At 41.4% G+C, this 14,380-nt stretch overlaps 1 protein-coding gene across 1 annotated transcript in view; it reads right to left on the reverse strand.

Moving 5' to 3' along the window:
- MYH11 (myosin heavy chain 11) overlaps nt 1–14,380 on the reverse strand; it is a 129,616-nt gene that overhangs the window by 18,249 nt on the left and 96,987 nt on the right. Inside the window, exons 26-32 of the mRNA XM_069086501.1 lie at nt 12,889–13,060; nt 9,756–9,968; nt 8,674–8,818; nt 6,483–6,689; nt 3,582–3,686; nt 3,334–3,486; nt 2,366–2,614 (exon numbers count right to left, since the gene is read on the reverse strand). Coding sequence (XP_068942602.1) covers nt 2,366–2,614; nt 3,334–3,486; nt 3,582–3,686; nt 6,483–6,689; nt 8,674–8,818; nt 9,756–9,968; nt 12,889–13,060 — 1,244 coding nt within the window. The remainder of the gene's footprint in view (nt 1–2,365; nt 2,615–3,333; nt 3,487–3,581; nt 3,687–6,482; nt 6,690–8,673; nt 8,819–9,755; nt 9,969–12,888; nt 13,061–14,380) is intronic.

A 14,380-nucleotide genomic window follows, 5' to 3' on the forward strand; every position in this document is an offset into this window, starting at 1 on the left:
AAATACACCCCAAGGAGGTGAAAGATAGAAAGTAAAGTCCTGTATATGATGAAATATTCATAACACACTTTTTGTGGTAGCAAAAAAATGGGAAGAAAATGAATGCCTATTGATTAGGGAAGGATTGAACAAATTTTGCTGTATTCTTTATCATAAAAATTAATAAATTCTAGGAATCCAGAGTAAGATGGCAAGACATATATGAACAGTTGCAGAGTAAAGAAAGCAGAATCAGGAGAGCCATATACAAAATGACTACAGTAATATAAAGAAAAACAACAGTAACAGCAGCTGAATTTTAGTCATTCTGGGTCCCAGAAATGTTTTTTCTTTTTTCTCCTTTCTGTAGAAAGGTGAAGACAGGGGATATGGAATTTTGCAATTGTTGTCAAGAAGTTTTTCCTTTGTTAGTTTTACTTAATTACTTTTCTGTGTTATAAAGAAGGGGTCAATGTGTCTATGGGAGGATATATCCAAAAATGACTTTAATATAAAAAGACATCAATAAAACTATGAAAAATAAGAGATTGGACTTGATTTTGCAGGTAGAAGTTAAAGAGAAATAGATTTTGGCTTAGCAGAGATAACTTTTCTGATTAAACTATATAGGAATGCAAGGCATCAGTGAGAAGTCTACAATGGATAAATGATCAAAGGATACAAACAGATATAAATAAGAAATAATAAGAAATTTCAAAATAAGAAAGAGAAATTATTAATAATCAGTTGAAAAATGCTCATCCTCAGTAATAATGAAAGATGCAAATTAAAACAAACTGAAGGTGTCACCTCACCTCCTTTTAAACAGGACAATACAAATTAAGGACAATGTTGGTGAAGTTGCGAAGACACAGGTACATTGATTTGTTGCTGGTAGAACAGCAAATTTGTAGAAGATTTTTGGAGAGCAATCTGGTAGAACACAGTAACCATTACAAAAACAATCATATTCTCTGACCCAATTATTCCATTGTCAGGAATATATCATGAAATTTTTTTTCAGTCAAAAAGGAGATGTTGGTATAGATTTTCATAGGAGCATAGTGGGTAATCACAAAAACTGGAAGCAAACTAAATACCCAACAGGGGAAGAATTAATTACAACAGTGATACACTCATGTAGTAAGATGCTGTAGTGCAATTAAAACTGACAGGTGTAAAGTATATAGAAATATTTGTAAAATATCTATATGAAATAATGAAAAATGAAAAAAAAACACAGGCAAAAGAATGAAGTACACATTAATTACAGTCACAAATAAGGAAAAGTCACTGAGAATAAATGGGCAAAAAACACAGATGCCTAACAAGGACCTTAGAGGGAGCAACTAAAAACCTGTTATAATACTTTATATATTGAAATTAATTTAAATGTAAATACTTACTAATCAAGTTTAGTTGGTTGAATTGATGGTCAATGTTGATCTTTGAATTAAACATTTTAAAAAATGGGATGCCCTCTAGGAGGCAGTAAATACCTATCCACTGAAGGTGAATGACACCCAGGCAGGTTGTGGAAAGAACTAAACTAAGTGATCTCTAAGGACCCTTTTGATAACTCTAGGAATAACTGATCATCATAACAATGACCCTGAAGTTACTGAGAAAAAGTTAAACTATATTGAATATACTTTGCTTAAGAAAGCAAGGAATCTGTGCCTAACACATTTTAGAAAGATTTTATATCCAAAATGGTTGATTTTTAAAAATAATTTATAGTTTAATAATAATAATTAATAAGATTTAAAACATGATAATTTAGGTCTAAATAATTTTTAGTTATTTGGAATAGTGTGTGTATTATGTATGTGTGTGTATTACGTATATGTATATATACATATAATACACATACATATATGCACACAAATACATAGAGATAGGTATGTGTATGTATGTTTTATGTATATGTATATGCAGAGATATATGTATGTGTATATATACATATGTGTGCATATATATGTATACATGCACAAATAATACATGCACCAAGACGTATGTATGTGTGTGCACATGTGTGTGTGTGGATATACACATATCTATATACACACATATGTGTCCATACCCACATACACATATTCCTTGTCAATGCTGGATAAATTGAGCGGCCTAACAGGATCCCACTAATGACAGTTTCCCATATCGGTTTCCTTGCCAGGGGAGGCTCACTTTCTACATCTGGCTCCTAGTTCCGTGGGTTTAGTGGCCCACACATCAAGGCAGTTCTGTGACCGCAGGTTAAGTGGCAATTCATCGAGGAGAAATAAGGAACGAAAATACCCGAAGGAACTTTCGATACTAACTTGACTCACTTGGCCGTTTACTAGGTGAGCCACCCCCGGAAAGAGGCCGTAAGAGCAGACTCTACCTGGTCAAATTTCTTTTGTTTCTTCTCCAAATTGGACACCAATTGGCGCTGGTTGTCCAAGTCCACAACCAGGTCGTCCAGCTCCTGCTGAAGCCTGTTCTTAGTCTTTTCCAGTTTGTCATAAGATGCTGCCTTCTCCTCGTACTGCTGGGTGAGGCCTTCTATTTCTTTCTGGAGCTTCTTCTTGCCTTCTTCAAGGCCCTCCACGGTGCTGGCGAAATCCTGAAGTTTCTTCTTTGAGTCAGAGAGCTGAAATAAGAAGAAATTCAGGTAAGAAGAAGGGTGTATATAGTGTGCTGCTCCGTTCCCTGAAATGAGCCCACCTTGTGTCCTATCCTTGTAAAATGAAGTAAACCAAGATTTCTCTTCTTCTTAAACACATCCAGCCAGTGGGGAGAACGGAGTGACTAATAACTAAACCAATGAACTAAACAACATGGCATAAGTTTAGGATTCTCTAGGCCTGAAGATCTGGTAAGAATTCAGGCTCATTGGGGAGGCTAGGTGGTGCAGTGAATAGAGCACCGGCCCTGAAGTCAGAAGGACCTGAGTTCAAATCCAGACTCAGACACTTGACACATTTACTAGCCATGTGACCTTGGGCAAGTCACTTAACCCCAACTGCCCTGCCTTCCACCCTCCAAAAAGAAAAAAAAGAATTCAGGTTCATGGATGGGGAAAAAATCTGTAACTCAAAATCTTGTGGAAATGAATGCTGAAAACTAAAAATAAATTTTAAAAAACCATGTAAACACATTTCAAAGAAAATCAAGTAGGATTCCCTTTCAGTAGATTAAGTAACAAATAAATACATGATTTTCAGATAAAAAAAATAAAAAGTGACTATAAAAAAAAGAATTCAGGCTCATGAACTGAGCTGGGTCGTGGAGACAGCACCGATTCTTAGGACAAACCCTTCTGCCCCTTTCCAAATCCTGCCTGTCCCTTGTCTGGGATCAAGACGGCACCTGTATATTAAGAGTTGAGATGTGACGCTCCAAGTTTTGCTTGGCTTCTGCTTCCTCATCCAGTTGGTCTTGCAGGCTATTTCTTTCATCCTCCAGCTGGCGAAGTTTAGTAGACACATTCAACTTTTGTCGTGTTTCTTCTTGGAGCAGCTCCTGTGAAAAGAACACACCAAGTTCCCCTACCATGAGGATTGAGGATTTCTCTCAGCCCCGCTCCCATTCCCTGGCTGAGATGGCACGACACTTACCTGAGTATCCTGGAGCTGGGATCCTAAGGAGGCAACGTCTTTGGCCAATTTAATGGTCTTCCCCTCTGCTTCATTCAGCATCCCAGTGACACTCTCCACTTCATTCTAAGGTTCAATTACATGTAAGGGGAGAAGGGTTGGTTGATTGATTCAACTGACAACCCTCCCTGCCCATATACAAAATAGTACTCTATTGGATAGAAAAGTTAAAATCTGTTATATCTCAGGATCAAATACTGAATTATGATCTGGGATCTCTAGAACACAGTCCCACCTGAGAATCAATTGCAGAGCAAGCCTGTATCGATTGGGACTTATAGAACGTCCTCTAACCAAAGCAGTCCAGCTAAATGAAAGATATACACAAATAGAAAGGGTTGACTTGGGTGATGTTGGGTTCACCTTCACAAAAACTGCATGACCATTTACTGGATATGTTATAGAGAGGATTATTGTTGTGGGCACAGATGTATATGTCTTTGAGGTTTCTCCCAATTCTGAATTATTGTGAGGAGTAGACAAGACAGGCACAGGCAAAGATGACACTCTCTCTGACCCATTCCATTCCCATAAGATGGACACAGGTTGGACGTTTACCATGGGAAGAAAGACACGTCCTTCCCTTTGGAAGTATGTTTATTAGAAGGAGGTTGCAGTTCCCTATTCTCATTTTTATTTCTCCATTTATTTGGAGGTACCTCAAGATAGGGAAGGTAGTGCTTTATATCCATCCTTACGACCCTAATCTGTCATAAATTTCCTTTTTGTCACATTAGAGAAAATTGTATCCAAGATCTCTGCTGTTCTAGATTTTTTTTGTAATTCTAAGATAAACCATTTTAATCACCATTCCTGGAATCCATCTCAATCACATTTGCACAGATAGTTCAAATTAATAGAGTCTGTACCCAGATGAGAAGTTCCTTTTGTTATGATGATAAAATCAATCCTCTACAGAACACTTAGTCTCCAAAGCACAGAGAGAAAAACACCCCTCCCCTATCCTGAACAAATAAAATATTAATAAGAAGTCTTTCTATATTTCGCTATTCACAGAACAACTAAATTAGTGCAAATGAGTCAAATTTCTAAGAAGAGACGGATGAAGGGGAAACACAGTAATGGTCTTTAAGAATTCCAAAATGGTTGGTAACACACCGTTCATTTCCACCAAGAGACCAAACTAAAGGAAATTAGCTGATTTTGCAATAATGGAGCCTGAGGACTTTCTATGAGACTTCAGAATGAGTTATTTGGGGAGGTTGAGGGAACTTCCCTCGCACAGACTTAAGAATTGCAAAACAAAACAAAACCAAAAAATCCAATGGCCCATTATGGGCTAGGTGCAGAGCTGTAGAAGCAGAGAATGGACAAGTATAGAACCAGGAGGACATTAGGCAAGAGTTCAGATGAAAAGTGCATAGGGGGCTTCAGGGGACCACATGCTCAATGCAAGTCCACAGAATGAAAGAGCAGTCAAATCTAATGTGATGTTGGGATACGCTGATGCAGGGCAGATTATGGAACAAGGGAAATTATAGATCCATTGCATTCTGCCCTGGTCAGACCACACTCAGAGGAGTCTACACAATTCTGGCTGCCATATTTTAGGACTGATAATTGATAAATTGGAACATGTTCAAAGGGAAGCAAATAGTAGAATGAAGGGATTTGCAGCCATTGCATAGGATTGGTTGAAGGAACTGGGGATACTTTATTTAGAGGAGCAAAGACTTAAGGGGTTAGGGATGAGGTATAATAGCTATCGTCAAATATTTAAGCTGTGTGACCATGGGCAAGTCACTTAATCCTGACTGCCTTGCCAAAAAACAAAACAAAACAAAACAAATATTTGAAGGGTCATAAGGCAGAACTGGAAGCAACACAGAAGTCTCAGAGAAGTCGATATAGTCTCATTGTTAGGAAAAATCCTAACAATTAGAGCTATCCAAAAGTGAAGTAAACTCCCAGAGGAGAGAGTGAGCTCTCTAGCACTGAAAGCCTAGATGCTAGCTGACCACTTGGAATAGTGTACAAGGAATTCCTGATCAGGTGGGAGTCGTTCTACATGACCTCAGAGGTCATTGCCAACTCTGAGATGAGGTAGTACTAGCCAGTGTGGTAGATAGGGCACTGGGCCTACAGTTAGGAAGAACTAAATTTAAATCCAGCCTCAGACCCTTGCTAGCTGTGTGACCCTGGGAAAGTCACTTCACCTCTGCCTCAGTTTCCTCAATTATCAAATAAGGATAATAACAGTATCTACCTCCCAGGATTGTTGTGAGGATCCAAAGAGATAATATAAGGTGTGACACATAGTAAGCATTATATCAGTGTTAGATAGTATTATTACCTCTATTTCCTCAACTGTAAAATGGGGGTTTTATAATCCCTTACGGGTTGTCATGAAGAACGAATGAGATAACATTCTTAAGGCTCTTAGCATAGTTCCTGGCACATGGAGGACACTATAAATTATTTTTATGACCTCAGTTTCCTCAACTCTAAAATGAGGATTATAATGGCACCTACCTTGTATGGATCAGAAGAAATAACAATTACAAAGCACATAGTACCTGGCGCATAATCAGCACTGTATCAGTCTTAGCTACAATCATTATTGCCTAGGTTTCCTCTTCTGTAAAATGGGGATAATAACAGCGCCTCCCTCCCAGGTTGTGGTAAGGGTCCCATGAGACAACATTCATAAGGCACTTATTAGCACAGTGCGCGGCGTATCAGGGTTAGCCATTATTGCTATCACGGTGATGATGATGTGATCTTCATGACTAGCTAACACTCAGAAGGTCTTTGCCAGATTCCTGCGGTTTCAGGAAGTGGAGGAAGTTCCAGTGGCCACTGCTGGCCCCCACCTGTCTCTGGGTGGGTGGGTGGACTCACCTGCAGCTTGTGGACTTTGTCATTGAGCTCTACCCGAATCCGCTCCCCATCACTGCACTTGGACTGGAGGTCCTGCAGCTGTGCCTCCAGTTTCTTCTTCTTGTGTTCCACCTCCTGCTTGGCCTGGTTCAGGGACCTCAGCTCATTGGCCAGGTCTGCGTTGTCCTTCTCCAGAGTCTGCTTGTTCTTGTCCAAGTTGGCCTTAGCCTGTTGCGAGAGGAGAAACATGGTGGGCTAAGCCTGGAAGGCTGGCTGAGACCAAAGGATGCAAAAGCTGCTTGTGAGGGGCGGCCAGGTGGCTCAGCGAGTAAGAGCACCAGCCCCAGTGTTGGGATGACCTGGGGATCGAATCTGGGCTCAGATACTCAGCACCACCCCCAGAAATAACTGGCCGTGTAACTTTGAGCAAGTTACTTAACCCCAATTGCTTTTAAAAAAAAAGCTGCTTGTGGGGGCAGTGGGTCTAAGTGAATTCAGCATTTATGAGCACATCCTACATGCGTTTGTGGTGGGTGAGTAAGGAGATGAGTGAAAACATGGCCTCTGCTCTCCAGGTGTTTATAACCTAACAGGAGACTAAGACAAATACACAGATAAAGGGCCACTACAAGTGGGCATTTACTATCACTGTTCCTTGGGCCTCCGCTTCTTTTTTTTTTTTTTAAAGAAAATGAAAGACAAAGAATCATTCCTCTCTACCATCCTACCTAGTATAGGCCACATTATGGAAAGAACCATAAGAAAGGTAAAAATTGGGGCGGCTAGGTGGTGCAGTGAACTCGTGGAGTCAGGAGGACCTGAGTTCAAATCCAGACTCAGACACTTGACACACTTACTAGCCGTGTGACTTTGGGCAAGTCACTTAACCCTAATTGCCCTCTAAAAAGCAAAAAAAAAAAAGGTAAAAATTAAATTGGTGGAGAAAGGGGAGGCAGAGGTGGGAGAGATGATGGAAAGAGCCCTGAGTTAGGGGTAGTCTAGGAATGATTGTAACTTGTGCTTACATAGTTTGCAAGATTTGCAAAGTACTCTAAATATATTATTTTATCTGAGCATTACTACTCTGTAACATAGGTGTGATTGTTACAGATGAGGGAACTGAGGCTCAGAAAAGCTAATGACTTAACCAAGATCATCAGGTAGAGTCTGAGGTGGAACCCCAACTCCAAGGCCATCTCACTGAGTCACACCTACTTCTCAGGATGAAATCTGGGTTCTAATCCTTGTTCTAGGTGCATGATGGTAGACCCATTAAATAGGCAGTCATGTTATATGAGGAGAGATGAAGTTAATGTCCAAAGACCTGGATCCGAATCTCAGCTCTGCAGTGTGACTTGGGCAAGCCAATTAACCTCTCCAAAGTTAATTACTAATTTCATTGGTAGCAATGCCTGCCTGTTTACTTCACAGGGCTGTTGTGAGGATCATGTAAAAGAATATATGGGAAAATATTGAGAAAACTTTCCCGAACCCTAGGGCCCTGAGGGAGTAGTGTTATCTTTAGCCTCGGGGTGCCTCGCCTTCAGTCCAGATCTGGGTAGTGTGCTGGGCCGGGAGTCAGGAAGATCTGAATTCAAATGTGGCCTCAGACACTGATTAGCAGTGTGATCCTGAGTAAAGTACTTCCGCTCGGCCTTAGTTCCTCATCTAAAAAGTGGGGGATAATAATATCACCCACCTTGCAGAGTTGTTGTGATATTTGTAAAGCCAATGAGGTAATATTTGTAAAGCCCAGTGCCTGTGCATAGTAGGCTCTATATAAATGCTAGCTGTCATGATGATGATGATGATGATGATGGACGATGTAGAAGATAAAACTCTAGATTCAGAGTCAGAAAGACCCAAATTCAAATCCTACCTCACGAACTTATTAGCTAGATGACTCTGGGCAAGTCACTTAGCCTTTCTCGCCCTCTCAGTTTCCTTATCTGTCAAGTGGGGATAAATGAGATACACCAGGATCAAATGAGACAATGCCTTGTAAAATGTGCAAACCTTAAAACTCTGTATAATGTTAGCGATTATGATGAGTTCTATTAAATAAAAGGACGACAAGTAGCTCCTCCCTACCTAGCTATGCGAGCTGTTGCTTGGCACACCAAATGAAATGAGAGTAAGAGACGTGGAAATGGCCCACTCCCCCCGCTGAGCTGCCTTCCCTCCTGGCACTCCCGAGGCACGCCAGGCTTACCCTCTTGAACTGCTCCAGTTGCTCTGTGAGCTCTTCTACGGCCTGCGTGTGTTTCTGTCTCATCTCTTGGACTTGGGCTTCATGAGTCCGAGTCTCCTCATCAAGAGCCTTCTTCAATACTGTCACCTCTTGCTCCCTCTTAGCTCTGAATAGGAACAAAGACATGAGATTGTTTGAACAGGGAGAGGGTGGGTGAAGAGCATGAGAGAGGGATGTGCTCAGGGATGGGGAACCTGAGGTCTCAAGGCCACATGTGGCCTTCTAGGTCCTTGGGTGCGGCCTTTTGACCGAATCGAAGTTTTACAGAATAAACCCATTGCAAGGGGATCACTTCTGGTTGGGTTGAATAGAAATGGTTCAAGGAGGAAAGGATAATTAAACTAGGTCTTAAACGTAAGGAGGTGATTTGGGCATAAAGAAAAGGCATTGGAGGATTCCAGACAAAGGAAACAGCGTTGAGGACAGGTTTGGAAGCAGGAAAGGGCAAGGTGCATTTTCAAAATGACAAGTACTACAGTTTCACTGGAGCCTAGACAGAATTTACGTAGGAAAATAAATGTTCTACAAAACTTGGATTCGGTCAGAAGACCACAGCCAAGGACCTAGAAGGCCTTATGTGGCCTTGAGGTCAGAGGGTCCCCACCCCTGGACTTGCTGGCTCCTACTTTAACGGATTATCTATGACCAGTCTGTACTCTGAAACCAGCTTCCCTTCGTGCTCTTGTGTTTCTGTGTGTGTGTGTGTGTGTGTGTGTGTGTGTGTGCGTGTTCTGGAAAGATGAAATATTTGTAATATCAACCTAATCAAAACATAATCTAGAAGGCAGACATTCACCATAAATCATGGGATGCAAAGCCACCAAACCCAACCCAACTCACTGTTGTGGTGGTTGGGGTAACCATTGTTACTGCTACTGATCCCCGTCTCCATTCACATGGATAACTGAGAGTTGAACTTTAAACACCATTATTTAAGTGAAAAAACACATTTTTTTTTTAGAGGCCCACGTGACTATTGTGGGAGAAGGTATGGGTGTGAATTTGAGGGGCTGGGACATGGTACAGATGAGACGTTTCTATACCTGAGCTCCTGCTGTGTGGCTGTGCTGTCCAGGGTGTCCTCTAGCTCTGTCTTCAAGGCCTCCAGCTCTTCCCCCAGATCTCTTTTCTGCTTCTCCGCCTTATTCCTTGCTGCCCTTTCTGAGTCCAAATCTTCTTGGAGGTCAGAGATATGGCCCTCCAACTCTCTTATCTTCTTCAAGGCATTGTTTTTCTGAGCAATTTCATCATCGAGCCTGTGAGGAGGAAGTCATCATGGCCTATACCAAAGGGCTTACTTATACCCTATCTCTATGGTGATGCTACAAGAAACTCTTTTCTGGAACCAGATGCTCTCATTCTGCCTGATATCAGCAATATTCCTTTTGCAATCAGCAATGTTCCATTATCATGCACACAAGTCCCCGATCCTGAGAGAAATCGGGTTGAAGAAAAATGAGAAAGTCCGCTGTACCATTCCAGTCCTACTTTTTTGGGGGACAGGGGGGTCCTGATCTGTGATTTCACTAGCATAGAGTCTTAATGTGGAAATTTCCTTCAGTGTTCCATATTACCCCCTCATATATAACTTCATAGTCGTAAAAGAGTTGTCCGAGGTAGTGAGAAGTTAAGTGATTTGCCCTTGATTATGCCTCAGAAGCAAGATTTGAACCCAGGTTTTCCTGATTCAAAAACCAGCCATCTCTCCACTATACCACTCTTCTTCTAGTCCTTTACTGGCACCAAAATCAATTTATTCAACAATTACAGGTCACCTACTATGTGTAAGGCATTAGTAGGTTCTACGGGTAATACAAAAAAAGTGTCTAAGACCTGGTTCCTGCCCTCAAAAGCCTGGAAAGAGTTTACAGTCAATCAGGAGCATAAACCATGTACATAAATAACTATTAACACAAAGCAGTATGTGATAAGAACCACATGCATGATACAAAGTGCTATAGGACGGGTTTGGAAGCAGGCAAGGGCAGGGTGCATTATGAAAACGACAAGCAGTCCAGTGTCACTGGAGCCTAGACAGAATTCATGTAGGAAAATAACAGGAGACAAAGCTGGCGATTTGTTAAAGCCAGGCTTCGGAAAATGGTTTTTTGGGTTTTTTTTGCCTTTTGGAGAGCGATTGGGGTTAAGTAACTTGCCCAAGGTTACACGGCTGAGGCCAGAACCGAACTCAGGTCCTTCTGACTCCAGGGCCAGCGCTTTACTCACTGTGCCACCTAGCTGCCCCATGCTTTGGAAAATCTTTAAGGAGTTTGAACTTCATTTGGTAGCCAGTAAGGAGATATTAAAGGTTTTGGGGTTTTTTTTTGGAGGGCAATTGGGGTTAAGTGACTTGCCCAGGGTCACATGGCTAGTTTTTGTGTTAAGTGTCTGAGGCCGGATTTGAACTCAGGTCCTCCTGACTCCAGGGCTGGTGCTCTATTCACTGTGCCACCTAGCCTCCCCTGATATCAAAGGTTTTTAAGCTAGAGAATCACTATGGTATTTAGATAGATAGATCTGGAAGTGGTTTTTAGGAGAGACTGGAAGGGAAGGAGATATTAGTTAAGAGAGTGAAAGCCATAATCCAGGTATGAAGTCGAAAGGGTGTCTGTCAGTGAGGCTGGTCATGGTAGTGGGAATGGTTCCCTGTAAGATATTTTGCAGAAGGAATGAATAGAGCTCAGTGACAGGTATGTGGAGTGGGGGAAGGGAGACAGGTAGTGACAATGTATGGGAAGAAGAATCAAAGCTGGCTGAGGCTTCAGTGTTGAGAAGAACATTAATATCATTGGCAATAAAAAGGGAAAAATCAGAAGTGGGTTAGAGGAGGTGAATAAGCCCAGTGTGGGGCATGTTCAGTTGGAGTTATTAATGAGTCATAACACCTAAAAATGTCCAGCATGGTATCATTATAAGGACTGAGGTTAGCCCTACAGAAGAGATCAGAAAATATTTCTCTGCCTTCTTTGCAGAGGTGGAACACTAAATGTATATACTATCACACTTGTCCACATGTTAGTTTTGCTAAAAACTAACCCCACTCCCTAAGTTGGAAGGTTAGTTAAAAACTAACCCCACCCCTCACTTCTTTTTAATTCTGTTATAAACAGTGATTCACTAGGTAGAAGGAGGGTCGGGACCTAGTTGAAAATGAAAGTTACATTAAAAACAAAAGACACGAATTTTTTAAATGAGGAAAAAAAGAAAATGTTCAGCGAGCAGTTGGAACTGCGGACCCGGACCTTGGTGGGGAAATTGGGGTTGGAGATACAGATACAGATTCAGTCTGTCACAAAAACTTGCCAGTTAAAGTTATGAGGGGATAAGATCACTGAGTCAGGGGGAGGGACATAGAAAGAGAGGAGAAGAAAGCCCAGGAAATAATACATTGGGAGTTTGAGAAAACCCAGAAAGAATAACAATGACAATAGCAAGCTTTTAGAGAGGCCTTTTAGGTTTACAGAGCATTGGATGTATGTTTGTCTTGTGGTCCTCACAACAAACACTGTCAGGTAGATGCTATTATTTTCTCCATGTTATAGATGAGGAAACAGAGGTAGACAGAGACTAAGACACTTGTTCAGGGTCACACAGCTAATAAATAGAGGAGGTCACATCTGAACTCAGACCTTCCTGACTCCAGGTCCAGTGCTCTATTCACTGTGTGACCAAACCTAATGAGATCTACAGATTAGTGCTTTATGATGAATTTTGCTGGGGTGGGGGGGGTGGGAACACTCGGTGTCCCAAAAGTCTTAGTGCACTTTTAAGCTTTGTTAGGATAAACGGTGTACACAAATAATTATTAACACAAAGTAGTATGTGATAAGTACCATGAGAATGGTACAAAGGGCTATAGGAACTCAGAGGAGGGAGGGATCGCTTCTGCTTGGATTGAATAGAAATGGTTTCAAACAGGAAAGGATATTTAAACTAGGTTTTAAAGGATGGAATCAATGGAAGGAGGTGGTCTAGGAATGAAGAGAAGGCCCTGGAGGGTCCCAGATAAAGGAAATAGCCTTGAGGATGGGTTTGGAAGATGGAAAGGGCAAGGTGCATTCTGTTAGCTTTTAGAATGCACTAAGACTTCTGGGACACCCTATAACACCAGCCCCCAGAGGTAATGTACAATCACACCTGGGTTACCCAGGCAGACGGAGAGTCAGTCCCACTTACCTGGCCAAAGCTGCTTGGAGCTCCTCTTCTTTCTTGGCCAGCTGCATTTTCAGCTCAGCAATCTGGGCCTGCAGGTCAGCAATCTGTTCATGGAAGTCACTTGCATCTCCCTCTAGCTTCCTCTTCATTTTCTCCAGCTCTTGTCTGCTCTTCTCTTCCTTCTTCAGACGTACTAAGAAAAAGGCAAGCATCTCTTGAAATGGAAGAAAACAGCTCAAGGGATGCTTGGGGAACAGACCTCTGAACTGGGACAAAAGGATCTGAGTGAAGAAGTCAGAATCAAGAGAATGACACTCATGGTGACCACAGTCACATAAACCATGACAGTAAAGTCAATCCAACTATGATAAATTGTGATGAACAACCTGGGTCCCAGAGAGAGGCAAGATCTATAGATGCAGAGCACAACACACTTTTTGGACATGGCGTCTGTGTCAGCAGGCTTGGCTTAAACTTTTGGTTGTTACATGAGATGGTTCAGTGGTGGGTTGGAGCAGGGTTAAGGAGTCATGCTATGGTTATGAAAGCAAAAGGAAACAATCATGCTATTTCTAAAAGACAGGAAAATGAACCTCTGTAGAGTCCACGTAAATTGAGATCATCAGGAAAGGGATACCTAGTAATCCCCACTGCTCAGATAATGACTTTAATGCATGAATAATAAATAAAAATAAGAAAACTTCATATTAATGTTTTAGTCTGTGATTTAACAAGCATTTCCCTCACAAAAGCTTTGGGAGGGGCTTTCCACAGGTGTGCTAGAGTCAGCTTGAACTGGCTGGCAAGATCCAGTTGTTAAATTCTCATTGTGAACATTTACACTTTGGAAACTGGCCAGCTACAAACTGGGGCTTGATTTAGTGTTTTGTTGATCATCTGGATTTAGGAAAGTGATGGAAAAAATGTAAACAATGCAGATTAATATTAAAAGTGTATCAAGTACACACACACACACATTTTTTTTAGGACAGCCAGTTGTTAAACATTTGTCAGTATGCCACTGGGTATGTCATTTCTATTCACTATTCTCCTCATGAGGGGGAAAGGGAAAGCATTTCTATAGAGCCTAATATGCGTCAGGCACTGGGCCAAGTGCCTTTCACAAATATTCTCTCATTTAATCCTCACAACAACTCTATTATTATAATCTCCATTTTACAGTTGAAGAAAGTAGGGTAAACATAAGTTAAGTGACTTGCCCCACCTGAAACTGAATTGAACTCAGGTCTCCCTGATTCCAGATCCAGCACTCTATCCAGTATGCCACCAGCTGCTTCTAATTTTTTTTTTTTTTGCTTTTTGGAGGGCAATTGGGGTTAAGTGACTTGCCCAAGGTCACACGGCTAGTTTTTGTGTTAAGTGTCTGAAGCCGCATTTGAACTCAGGTCCTCCTGACTCCAGGGCCGGTGCTCTATTCACTGCACCACCTAGCCTCCCCTGCTTCTAATTATTAATAGAGACTATTTTACACTCACTTTCCTATTTTTGTTGA

Source organism: Petaurus breviceps, unplaced genomic scaffold (assembly GCF_028583685.1).
Source record: "Petaurus breviceps papuanus isolate PSGF00001 unplaced genomic scaffold, PetGlider_PUasm1.0 118, whole genome shotgun sequence".
Lineage (NCBI taxonomy): Eukaryota > Metazoa > Chordata > Mammalia > Diprotodontia > Petauridae > Petaurus > Petaurus breviceps.